Source organism: Watersipora subatra, chromosome 9, assembly GCF_963576615.1.
Source record: "Watersipora subatra chromosome 9, tzWatSuba1.1, whole genome shotgun sequence".
Taxonomy (NCBI): Eukaryota; Metazoa; Bryozoa; class Gymnolaemata; order Cheilostomatida; family Watersiporidae; genus Watersipora; species Watersipora subatra.
The window spans coordinates 42998508-43013059 of NC_088716.1; the positions used below are offsets into that span (position 1 = coordinate 42998508).

Here is a 14552-nt window from a genome sequence, read left to right on the forward strand (position 1 = left end):
ATAAAATGCCACAAAGGTTTTGTAAAATGAGCGTAGACACTTTTCACCCATTTTACTTCGACCATGAGCACGTCTGAGCTGGACAATTTATCAATATTATTACAGCTTACAGTATTACTATTAATACTAAAAAAACAAATAATCCCTTTTAGTAACACTGTTGCTTCTAGGAAATTTTAAAAAATCTACCTAAAGTTTGTAGATCCAAGTTATAAAAGCCTTCAAAGATGTAATTCGTCTGACACGATCGGTCAATGCTAATAAGAAACTGATACAAAATAATGTTTTTGCAAAGTGAAACTATTCTCAAGATGAGTTGTAGGTGCATTCTCATAAGCCTAATGCATGCAGATAATCGTTCCCTTTTGCCTAATCACAGATATGATAAACTGATTAAGTACTGTAACTACCCACCAGTCAAAAATGATTCGTGCAAAGTCTAATGATGCCAAATCATGCATCTTTTGGTCGTACGCTGAAGCTTTACCGAGCTGCGCTATGCAGTTCGTGGTAGCAAAAGAGCTAATACTAATAATAGATTTAGCAACTTTTTATTTTACTAATAATAGATTATTTCACAATGTGTTTAGCTTTGCATTCAAAGTTTATGAGTAATACTTCGTTTGATAGACATTCAATCTTCCAAAGTATAAAAATTAAAAACAGATTGCTGCTTCAGTCAATTAGTTTTAGCTGTATATTTAATACAACTCTTCAAAACTGACAGTCTGGTCTCATGAGCTGACACGAAACTGTCTGATCTAATGAAATGATCTTACAATCAGTTTAGGTGACATATTTCTAACAAGTGCTTATCAAAATCAACACTATTATGTGTTTTGTCGTCGTTATATTATTTGTTAAAGCTCTTAAACAGTAGCATTTCATATTTTGCCTAGTGATGTTTGTGAAATAGCCATTTGATTGAAAAAGTAATTATAAGATTAATTAAACATTTTATCCTGTTTTCATACCCAAAATAAAAAATAATTAATATATAAATAATCTCACAATGAATGTAATGATTTGTTAATCAGTTACCATGAATTCCATCCTAATTTATGGTAAGATGACAAAATATTTTGCTTCTTGCTGAATCAAAACTAGTTTACTGTTAAATACCATAAAAATGTAAAACATATTTGTAAAACCTTAAAAATTTAAACAAAGAATTTGATTAGCTTCGCAAGAAGTGAATACAATTATTCACTGCCTAGATGTATCCAAGCCGGCAAGCTCTTCATAACTAAATGAATTGTTGTAGAAAAAGACAATCTGATCAATCCACATACTTATCTGTTACTATTGCTTTACAGTAACATCATTGTTCAGCTTTCAGATATTAGTAAAAAAAGTGTCTTTAATAACTCTATGTGCAGTATGAGTCAGCACTGCTTGTCAGTTTCTCTAGTTTAGCTATATTCTTATATCTATAAGTGCAACTACTGCTTTCTTACCATTACAGTGCACCTTCAGATTAATACGTACCTTTTAGATAATTTTGTCACTTTACGAAGTGGAACACAATGGTTTGTTTTGTCCTTGTTATTCAAATTCAATTGTGTCATAAAATTCAACAAATATTTTACTCAAAATACAAATTTAGCAGTCAGTGTGCTAATTACGTCAAAATGACAAAGATGATAATATGGCGTTAACAGGAGACTATCTCACAACAGCCTAAAAAAGATATGATGACTGATTTTTTTCAATTCAGCATTCCTAATGTGAAAAAATGTTAATATTTTTCCTTTGAAACTAGTAGCAATTTAGAGTTGTGACCCCTTTGACTGATCTCTCTGAGTCAAGGATCAGACAACTTTCTTTAGTCGCCTAACAAAGATTTACTTCAACATTTTTTAGAACAGCATTGTTTAGGCTTTTTTATCGAATTAAAATAAAAAGGTTTTAACTAGGTCGGCAAAAAGTTATCGTTAAAACGAAGCCGTAAACCAATAGACATATGTCCTGTTTGTCCTGTCACTTTATGTCCTTGCAAAGCTATTTGTAATAATTGTGGTCTTTGGTTACTATGTTTTGCAAACTTACCAATATTTGCAAAACCACCTTAAAATCAACTTTTGTTTGTTTTGTTAGACTATGATATTTCAAATGTGAAAATGTCTTTGAACTCTGACCATCTTTTTGTAGAGTATTACCCCTATCAAAATTATAAAGTAAGCCAATCACTATTGACAACCAGCTAAAAACTAATTTTTACTAACCCATAAATGCTTACCCTATACAAAAACTAAGGCCAGTTAAGGCTTTAGCAATAAATAAAGCAAATCATGATACTGGAAGCAAATAAAAAATATTTGAATGTTATTTTGGTAAAATTTAGCTTTCAATTGTGTTTTGTAAACAAAGGATATGACCAAGTTGAATGATGTTCAATACTTACCCAGATACGTAAAAAATTAAAGTGTCTTATGTTGTAGTACAAATGTATGTTGTATTATATAGTTGTTATATAATGGTTACTCCAATTGTATTACTACAGCCACTTTTTGATTTAAAACAATATAACCAATAGTTTGAGAACAATAAAGAATAATTACCAGCATGTAATAATATTCCTTGCCATTGCAGTTGATCATTATGGTGACCACGCACTCTACAGGCTCTTTGGAGAGTTTAACACAACACCACAAGAATATGTTATTATGATATGCTGAGGAGACACTGGCATACGACTTTGAGCAGCTGTTATTTGTATGCTTTTGTTTGGACAGCTACTAACTTTTTATGCAATGCTGGTTAAAATATTTGCCAGTTTGTCTTGCTACACCTTGACTGAAACAGCCTTTTGTATTTAATCTTCCATTATTTGAAGTTAGTCTGACAAATGTGAATGAGAAGAGCCTGTAAAGTCTAACAATGCAAAGAGTTACAAAAATACTAGTTGTTAGAATATGAGAAAAGGTAAGACAATCCACCAGCTTTATCTAGAACCTAAAATTGGAATAGCCTCAGGTGCGTTAATAATGCACGTTTAAAATCTATCTAGGTAATGATGTTGGTATGGGAAGTTTGCATAAAATTTGGTAAGTTTTTTCAAAATATTTTGCATTTCAGTTTTTGGTATGTCATTATACAACATCTTTCCTATTTAAAACTGTAAAAATTGTTTAAATCAGCTCACTGGTCTATGATATATTGACAATTGTGTGACGTCTCATTGGGATGCAAATGCATGCGACAAAAAGACACCATGATAGTCATAAGACACGAATGAACTCAATAGCACAGTGTGATGTGACACCCTGCGTGTACTGACTTGCAGGAGTATAGTACACTGTTTTGGTGTTCTGCATACTTCATCTCTCTTACCTTGTCTTTTCTCCTCAGTGATATTATAATAATAATTATGACACCATTGACTGTTGTTCTTGGCTTATTATTCGTGCTCTTTGCAAAGCTTGTGGTAACTTTTGCATTGTTTCAATTCAATAATTCCTCTCTTAAATACTTATTTGAAATTGCATATTCTAGGTAAACCAGTAGCCTATTATACCAGGTAGCCCGCATAGCTAATATAGTTCTTTCCTTTTAAGTCAATTCAATTCAAAGCTATTATAGAACTTTCTTTCTAAACCGATTCAAGTAAAATACTATTGTTTAGTTGATGTATAGAAATTAACACCATATTCATGACTAAATTAAACAGGACTAGTGCTGCACGATAACACAATATAATTTGATGTGGCGATATATTTTAGTGGATGATTTTATATTTGGTCAGTTTTCAAGTCGATATGAATATCGAAGCCGATATTTTATCGAATTATTTTATTTCGCAAAACTAGAGTGGTCTATTCTCTTTATTGTAAAAAGGTGACAACTCTTGTTTTTCAACCGATTATAACCGATATCCTCTCTTATCGTTCATGTTAAAGCCCAACACTATATATCGAAAGAAGACAACTCCGATGTTCGATATTTTTCGATATTCGATATATTTAGAGACCAAATAATCAAATGTACATGCAAAGATATCATGCAGCACTAAACAGGACCTGTATCAAGTGAAATTTTATCAATATACAAATGCTGCAGTCATTAAAATTATATACATTTAATGCATGATATTTGTTTTTTACCAATTCAACTAAATAAAGATTAGTAACTCTCCTTGTGACCAGTTAAATGGTTGATAACTAGCATTTGAAACACTAATAATAAATATTTTATAGAATATGGGGCAATAAATCTCTACTAACAGCAGTTGTAATCTGAGCCTACATGTAGGTGATATTTTAAAATGGTGTCATACTGTTTATATTAATCAATAAAAATATAACTAGTAATGTTAATAATAATTCATGTAATAATTCATGTAATAATTAATATTTTAAAGGTGAATGTAAACAGTTATATAAAACAAGATATACATTGAATATAATGTAATACATTATACATTCAAAATATGATATTGTGTTAGATATTATATTTAAAAAAATACTATTCAGTTTCGTGTTAATATAAAACCATGATAAGTTAAAAATGATGTAATATATATAATCATATGGTTCAAAACCAAAATAGACAGTGTTTTTACTTTTTTTTTATTGTTATTTACTGTTTTACTATCTTGTTATTTACTATCTATTGGCAACCGCTATTTTTCATTATTTAACAAAAAATTAAGTGACAAGACTGTTTTACAAGCAAAGTAAACTAATCATTAGTGCAAGACAAGCACATAGCTTAGGCCTATAGTATATTAAACAAAACGTTATTATAAATATAATTTTTACTATCGGTCTAGGCATTTGTTCATATCATAACTCGCTAACGGACATGTAGTTATACGTAGACTAAAAAGTAACCTCCTGTAATGATCATCTCTGCTCATCTATACTCCTATCAGTATTACTATATTTATAAAGCTGTAAAGCCAGTCTATGTTAATGAAATCAATAGGAAACAATTTACTAAAATCTCTTCTAAAAAAAATTTGTATAGTATATTGTGCAAATCAAGTATATAGGCCTAAGGCTGTTTTCATTTTTGAAAATAGATTTATCATAATTATCATGCATTATAATTATATTAATAATGTATGATAATGATAGTACATCTTAATTACAACTAATCATATTTGAATTAGAGTGTCATATTTGAGATGTAAAATTATTTTAAAAATGGTTTTTCAAAACCAATTATTATTGTAAAAATTGCTAGAAGGGTAAAGTTTTTTATTTTACTAAAAGTTTGCCTGAATGGTGCAAAGAGATACTTTGAATACTTTTTGCAGGGAGCCTATTATTATCATGGCAAATTTTAATGACTATTTTAATTCTAATTTTAAATTTAATCACACTGTTTTGCAGGTGTTAATAATAGTAAAACAAATGCTTGAAGATTAAAATGCTTATGAATTGTATTTAAACTGTAACAAAAGTTGTTTCACTTTAAATGAAAAGCAATTTGAAACTCAAATTTTATTTTTATACGGAGGACAACCACGATAAAACTAAAATATGTTTCCGGAAGCATTACTATCGCGACTTCAACAACCAACAAAAATTTATTTTATTTTCATTTTTAAGGTAATATTCATTATATTGTACAGTTAATTATATAATAAATATTAACATGCATACATGCTACACCTTACACATTAACATGTATAGCATGTTTATACCATTAGGCCAGGAAACAGCCATGGCCTTTTTAATGTAGCAAAAAGGGTAACATAAAGTTGAGGAAATCAGAAAAAAAACGTTGGCAAGAAACGGCTGAAACGAAGTGCCATAGAAATCCGTAATGAAGTCTACACAATAAGACAGTCAAGGTCAAAACGACCGACTGAAAAAAGGGAAGACAACTAAAGAGTTTTACAAGCACGTCACTAAAGTCAATTATTAGGTGCCAACTTTACAATTCACCCAGTGCTTTATTGAATGTACCAAATGTAATCAATGTGTATCAATCAGGCATACACACAGAGAATATTGGCCTAGATATTTACTTTATCTAAAGATCGCAATATTATTCATTTTTCAACTTTTTTGATTAAATAAGCTGGTTTTGATTGTAAAAGCTTCAATGCTAGTTGTAGCTGCAGCCCTAGCATGATCAGCACACTTGTATTTTGAAGGGTTGTATGGTGCTGCCATGATTCATGTATTCGGGTTAGCTGTTTATCTTTCTGTTTGCTGTTTATTTGACCTGGTGGATGATAAATTGGTAGGCTCCCTGAACTGTTCATTATTGCGCAATGCACTAACTTTCAATGATGAAAATTTAATGACAACCTTGTCACCTTTGATAAAAGCAATAAAATGAATTGGCAAAATCCTACTGTTTACCAATTGCAATGGTTATTTTAGTGATTTATTAGTTCTAATTTTATACTTAGCAGTAGTTGTTTACATATTTACAAGATTTCCTCTGTCTAAAAGCGAGATATTGTTTCATGACCGTAGTAGCCTACAGCATGAACAACAAAGAGGCGTGCTCAAAGGTACGAGTGACACTTTTGACTGTATCTGTCAAGTAGATTGTAGTATTAGCTTGTTTTGTGATGGATGGTACAAAGTATGTAATCTCTCATTGTTATATAGCCAGTATATAATAATCAACTGCGAGTTTATAGTTTCAACAGAATGGCTATAGCTTAATATTTCAATGCCTTTCATATCTGTTTGTTGCTGTGCCAATCCTGAATTTACACCTCAGTACATGCTACTATTTCTACCAATGCTATTTTCATAACTGTTTAAAGAGTGATGTTAAAATTTTATATATTATGTAACTGGTGTAAACTTTGACTGAATGATGAAATTTTATCAAGTGATGCTTTTTACAATTTGGTTAATTCTATTGCAGCTTTTACGGTGTAAATTATGGCCAATAAAGTTCGCATCAATCACAAACCCGTCTCATATCTATACAAAACCTAGGTACACTAGTGTTTTTCAAAGACATTCAACATGTTTTCAGGTTTGTCTGAATTAGTCAAAATTGTTAAAGAATTTAAAGCATTCACCAAGTAAAAAGTCTGGTTGCTGATGGCTGTAGTGTATATAGGTAAGCTTATTGTCTCATTTCATGCCCAAAGCCCGAACAAATTTATCTTTGCCTTTCTTTTCCAAAGCTTGCCCATACCCAACCCACAAAGTAGGTACAAAAGTTCATGACAGCCATTGGCTAAAACTCACATTATTTTGTGAACACGAATGAAAAATGATGACAGTGTATGCTATAGTAGTTATCTCTCTAAGAGATAAGTTTCCCACACAGAGCTGTTCGGTCTCAAAAGCAATGCTTCTTAGAAGCTCTTAAAAATCAACCAAAGCATTTAGGAATAGCCAAGTGACACCTGTTGTGTTTATTAATAATGTGAAAATATTGAATATTCTCATTATTTGCACTGCAGCGCATTTAACCTTTCTACCTGACACTCAATAACTCATAACAATAATGATGCAAGAACTGTAATAGCCAAGGAAAGTATTTATTTGGCTGTTGTCCAAGGCTGTGACTTGTGAGCAACGTGTCTATTAGTAATAGCAAATATCTCCTCCGCACATCTCAATTCAGTTAATTTGCTGACAGTAGATTTTTGCGAAATCTTCTGGCTTGACCTTGGCAGAGCTGGAATTTTCTTACATCTCAGCAAGTTGAATATATCTTTTGTGCCCTTCTGAAATAAGTACAAATAATGCAATTATATTGAGTAGAAAGTGTACAAACTCTACATAAACAAGTACAAAAATGATGAAATTGAAGCATGTGAAAGAATCCATAATCACTTCTGCTGAAGTAGATGAACTAGTGTAAAATCTTTGCCCAGTACTTCATTTAAGGCAACAAAATTCAAAAAAGTTGGAAAATCGTTGAAAATTAAGTAATTACAATAGTAGGCGTATGACTTGAATAAAATTGAGAGAGAGAAATTAGACAAAACTACTGCGAATTTCACGACTGCTTTGAAAATACTAAATACTCATGTGAAATGCAAATACATGTATGAGTTAATTTTGAATGGAGTATTTTTCAAAAGTTCCCATGATTGAAGTATTGGTAATAATCAAGTGGTCATGAAAGTGTGTGGCTGAGGTTGAGTCTGCAGTCTCAAAAATATGCAGCAACTCACCACATAAAATACATCTGTATGATTGGCTAGCTGTGTATATAGGTTATAATATAAATGTTAAAGTGTCACTAATCTCCAATCCAAATAAAAGATTTGAGAGTGTTTAACTGGTGGCAGGGATTATGAGTTACAAACTTTAATAAAAATACAGTAGTCAGTCCAGTTTTATGGTTATTATTCAACTAAACAGGCCGGAATATGTTTCTAATTCCTTTCCAATCTTCAATATTTTTCTTTCCTTCCCAAATTATATTACAAGTCAGGTTTCATGAATTTCCAGAGTTTTTCTCAGACAGCTTTTTCAGCTTTCCTTTAATCTTCGCAGGCTTCCTTGTTCGCTATGAATATTATGCTATATAATGTAAAGGTTCAAATGCATTAACAATAGTGACTAATTTGACATTATATCTATTCTTCTTAGCTATATCTATGCCTCTGAACTTTTTAAAACCAGTTATAGCTGATTGTAATGTCTTTTGAAGGCTAGCCATTTGAGTCAATTACATGGCTACTAAATTGGACAAGTTTAAAACAAAATATTTGCTGTTATTCAATAAACGTCTAATAGAAAGAACATGATTTGTGGTTTTCTAAGCATTTGTAATCTTGGTTACACACTTGTGTGGTTTTGTTATCTTTGGTTGGTCTAAACCACAGACTTGGAATAAATGACAGGGTTTAAACCAACTTCTAACTCTAAATATAAAAAAGCTAATAAGCAAAATTGTGTGCCTTAGTCAACAGCATTTTACTGCAATTGAGAAAGAGATACAAACTTTTTAATTGCGCTACTGTTTACAGAAGGAAAATTATCAAAAACAGAAAAGTTTTTTGTCGTGCACAAAGGTTTTTAATGATGTTACGTATATACTAACATACACTGATGCTATTGAGCATTATTACTCTCCTTGATCAAAGAATCTGAGGTGAATCGTACTTTCAATGATTTCAGACAAAACCAGTTAATGTGTAAGAGCTCAGACCGTCAAAGGTAACATTAGTTTTGAATCATCAAATTGTAGAGCCGAGTGTATCATGTCTCATCATATACATCTCTACATGTATATACATATTGAGCCATCCAAGGCTTTCGTGTTCGAGTTGTTTTCAAAGGCTATCATGTTAGAGTTGTCAATACTTGCTAAACAACTACCAACGCTGAACAAACATAGATTTTTAATTGGAGTTTTCCTTCAAACTCTGGTATATATGTAATCCGGCACTTTGTTTGTCTACACTGTACTAGCATATAATATAAAACTCTGATAGTCATGTAATCTTGTTTGATATTGTCACTGCGCCAAACAAATAAAATGGAAGTGATTCATAAAATTTTGTTACTTGCCGGGCTCAAACTTTTCACATTCAACTGAAAATACCATGAACTCTGAACTGTGCCAATCCAACTGCCACCGAGACCCCCAGAATAATATATAGTTTTATAAGAGAGGTGTTCTATAGCATTAAAGAATAATCACGCAAGAGAAATGTTATTAGGGAGCACTGTAAGAGATTTAAACACTGTGTACCGCTTGTTATACACTCGCTTGCTAGGTACACAGATGTGAAAAAGCAGGCCAACTCCATATAATGTGGAGCTCAATTGGCAATTTTCAAACTTCTTTTTTTTATATAGAGTGTATGTACGTAACTCAAAAATGAGCTTTCCAATGCATTAAAGACACATGACCTCAATGAATGACTTGTTGTCATGAATGCAGTGTGGTAATTTATGTTGAAAAAGAAAGAAATTTTGAGAAATTATGAGCTTACTACTACTTACTACTTAAACTTTATATATATATATATATATATATATATATATATATATATATATATATATATATATATATATATGCTAGAGGCTCAAACATCTACTTTTGTTATAATGACGGTAATTTGAGTTCTTACAGCTGTGTAGTGCATATGGAAGAAATAGCGAAACTATATGCCTTCGAAGTATTTAAATTTTATGTTGCAGAAACTTAATCAACTTACAGATTTTACAAGAGCAATTGGCTGCTATAAAGCTGTAAAGCACCTTGATAATCTGGTTACAAATGTATTTGTCAATAAAAAAGGTGCTTTTAAAGGTGCCTTAAACACTGATAGTGCTATTTTCCTTTAACAATCATCTGAAATACAACTCAGCTTTATATCAATCCAAGACTACAATTTATAAACACTGGTCACCAAGAGTTGTTGTTTGCAACTATCACTTGCAACAGGTGTGTGAGCTGCTGCAGGCTGCTCTAAATAACTATAGAATTATTAGGCTATATATACACATGTGTAGCCTATACATGATGACAGCATTATTCTTCGAATCTTTCAGACATATATTTTCTATTTTTGTCTGACGACCTTGACAATATTCTTTAGCAATAGAACTTGGCAAGAAACCCTGAAGACTCATTCAAAACCTCCACTTGTTAAGGTTAAATTTATGTGAGTCATTACACTGTTGGTATTTTTTATGGGTTTACTGAAAACAAAACACAAAGAATTCGCATAAAATTGTAACGCTTCATCTAGGTTAACAATGCATGAAAGTGGCTATTTCTCTGAGAGTCTAAAGATTTAAGATGGTAACAGTTAGCTATAACGTTTAATTCTAGGCAACCATTCAAGTGTTAGCTAACAAACGCAATCTCAAAGTTATAAAGTTTGTTGCACAGTGTCAATGTTACCCTTGCAGTCTCGTGTGCAGTGAGATATTATCGAGTTTGGTGAAAAAGAACAGCGAACAAGTTTGTGTGAAACTATTCTGAAACGCTGGATGGCAGATGATTGGCATGTGTTAGGGTGTTGGGCTGCCAGGCACAATGTTGGTAGTTCTAATCCAGTTTTATTCTTTATCCAAACTTTTAACCGCTCCTGGTATGGTAAATTTTATAATAATTGTTTTGAGTAATTGTTAAATCTAGTCGTATAGGAAACTCACCCTAAAGTTGTCATTGAAGATGAAATAGATGGTGGGTGTTGAGAAAGCATTTGTTGTCACCAACAGATATAAGACGAAATCAACAGTTGCATAGTCAATATAGAGAGTTCCCTTTAGGGAGCCATATCGTATGACAAATGGAATCCAAGTCAACAAGGTCAAGGCTGCATCTACTGCCAGCATTGTCTGCAACTGTAAATTACCACAAACATGTAAACACAACATCGTGGCGCAATATTTTAGCTAGTGGTGCTAGCTAGCGTCATCCGCCTTCAACATTGAGATCGAAATAAGGCGGTAATGCTTGATTGAGCTGAATCTGCCAACTTCATGATTGGCCTCTACAGCCTGTGTTATCAATTATTGTGTACATGCTGGCTGAAAGCATTAAAATACCAAAAACATCTCTGTTTAACTTAATGTTGTTGTTCGACATCTTATTTTTAGGTTCTGTGACTGTTGAGCACCAATTTATAATTTTAAAGTATTGTAAATTTCATAAAATTCTTCTCATAGGCAAAGGTAAAAACGGAACTTTTAAAAATAGCAAATACATGTATATAGTCATTAAATATGAGCATTGAAAATAAATCATTAGACAGTTTGGTTTTAAATCAAGTTAAAAAAAAATTTTGCAAAGAAAAAGTCTACATACGGTCTATTAAATAATATGTCGATGAAAACTTCTTTCAATACACTTACCATATTTGGGAAATTAAACAGCATTCAAAACAATATGAAACGGTTTTAAACCATAATTTTTTTTTTGGAGTTTTCCTTTAAATTCTGGTATGTATGTAACTAGGCCCTTTGTTTGTCTACACTGTACAGGCATATACTTATAAAACTCTTGTGGTCATATAATCTTGTTTGATTATATGACCACTAGAGTTTTGAAACAACATGCAACTGTTTCAAATGAAGTACAGGAACTGTTGCTGTGGTAATTTTTGTGTCACTATCATTGACTGGCTGTATAGCCAAACTTGGTAACTGCAGTCTAGCCTGCAAAATTTGCTGGTTGAGCCGCAGTTTTATTGAGTTCACATAAACTAGAGAAAGTGAGGGTAGTAAACTACAGCTCCCTTTACTAAAATAAAATATCTTACTACACACTTATAAATGTTTATAATCTATTCTGAGATCATCTATGTTAAAGGATTTTTACGTTATATGGGCAGTAAAATACAATAAAATTGGCTAACCTGTTCAATTTACGTAAAAAGGTTGCATAGATTATAGAGGTGTTTTCTGTGCTTCATGCAGCTAAAAATATTGTACATTTACTTACCTTTTTAACTTGCTTGTATCTGTGGTTAGACGAGTGTAATTGAAGTTGGCTGTTAGTACGGAAATACAATTTAGCAAAGACTGCGGAGTAGCAGATGACTATGATGACAGTTGGAATGATGAACTTAATTAAAGTTATATAGTTATAATCAAAGTGTCCTGTAAAACTGCTCGTGACTGCTATAATCCATATTAGACAGGCTACCAGGATTTTATGGGTTTTGGTGTAACGATACACAGACAACGGGAAGTAGATGATGAAAGCTCTTTCAATGCTGATGGAGGCGCTACACAAAGGACTAGCATACCACAAGTTGACTCGTGTCCACACGCCTGAAGAATCAAAGGACCAAACGCATTTATTGAAATATAAAGAAGCCATGATAACGTTAGAGACAGTCATGAGGGCGAGAAGTAAATCGGTAAGAGCCATGTTTATGAGTTGTATTTTAACTTCCTTGGTTATTCTTCTTCCGAATCCAATAATGATTACTGTTGAAATGTTGAGAAATGTTCCCAAAGCTCCCATAAATAGCAGAGAAGATAAAAAGGCTATGCTAATATTGTTCATTTTGTTATCCACCGGTAAATCCTCTGTGTCATTGATCGCTGAACTGTTCTGTAAAGCACTCCGGCTGGAAGTGTTAGCAGACTCTCGTACACATCCGTGGAGTATAAAAAGAGCTACTCTCAGCTCCATCATGGTTGCAGTTAGCAATAATCCAGAGCTCTTACGGATCAATATGCTTTCACTTTGATACTGTGAAAAGTGTATTCAGCCCAGCGTATTAAATAGTCAGTCAGTCGAAACACAGCCAATTTCATTTATTCTTTTATTGTTAGGAGAAGATAACTTTTTTACTTAAAATGAAATTAAAGCAGCTTACTTAACTATAAAAACAAGAGTCAACTATGTTAAGTTGTTGAAACAGATTTAATAACATAATTATAGTATACTAGTAGTACGCCCGGTGTTACTTAGAATTTCTTTCTTTTTCAACACAAATTTCTGTGATGCATTTGTAACAACACTCTATAGGCACGTTCATTGATGGCATTTTGAGGTATTTAATCAGATATATCGTGCTGAATTTATATGTAGGACCAAAGTTTTAAGATTGCCAGTTGAGCCCGACATCACTTAGAGTGCGCTTACTCTTTTACATTACATAAGTTGTAAATAACTCATGGATCTCTGGCAGTATGTTCTTTAAACTCTTTCATCACTCGAAGTCTGTTAACATCAAAAACACCCCCTTTTATGATACTAAACATCACACTTATGATACTGAACATTACTTTTCTGATACTAAATATCACTCTTATGATACTAAATGTCACTCTTATGATACTAAACCTCACTCATATAATACTGAACATTACTCTTATGATACTAAACATCTTTCCTATGATACTAAACATTACTCTTTTGATACTAAAAATCACTCTTACGATACTAAACATCACTTTTGTCATACTAAACATCACTCTTATGATTTTTCAACTTTGGATTATGGTTGAGTAGAAAGAGTGGTGCAAGTGGTAAAGGGTCACAAGTTCGCGACCTATACAAAGCAACCTTTCATCAAGCACTGACTACTGCATGTATCATTTATTCTGTGCAACGGGTTCAAAATAAGTTACAAGATGGAAATATAATAAAATAGCTTTTAACAAAAGCATTTCCATTAAGTTACAACTTATGAAAGCTTTTGATATCCGTGTACCATTCGCAATTTAGGCTGTATATATTGCATAGGCCAAAACGAAGTGATGCATATACAAGTACTGGTCTGTTGGATGGTAACAGAAATTGTTTCAGAAGCTGATAAATTTGTTTTCAAGACTCACATATAACTGATAGAATTTATATATATACCATTTTAAAATTATGCTCACACTATTTCTGCAAATCATCATGCATTTGCGCTTATTTTTTTGCTTCATTTTTTTCTATGTACTTGATTTAGATACATGCACAATTTTTAGCACCAGATTTGCACATATCTAAATATTCTATGTTTGGTTATTAAATATTAGTTGTATAGAAACTGTTCTTGTTTATGTAGCATGTATCTATATGTTTTATTTGTCTGCAACAAGTTTGAGAAAAAAAGAGTAGAGTAAAACAACTCAAAGATAAACAAACATTTCGTGTGAGCAGTATTGATCTAACTCAGCAAATCTAAATCAGCAAACTCAACAAATGAA

General features: G+C 32.0%; 1 protein-coding gene across 1 annotated transcript; it reads right to left on the reverse strand.

Moving 5' to 3' along the window:
• Positions 1 to 7267: 7267 nt before the first annotated feature.
• Positions 7268 to 13079, reverse strand: LOC137404555 (histamine H2 receptor-like). The gene is made up of 3 exons (XM_068090782.1): positions 12343 to 13079; positions 11052 to 11243; positions 7268 to 7654 (listed from the first exon to the last, which is right to left on the reverse strand). Exons 1-3 carry the CDS (start codon positions 13042 to 13044, stop codon positions 7466 to 7468), a joined length of 1083 nt encoding a protein of 360 aa, XP_067946883.1. The 5' UTR covers positions 13045 to 13079; the 3' UTR covers positions 7268 to 7465.
• Positions 13080 to 14552: the final 1473 nt, after the last annotated feature.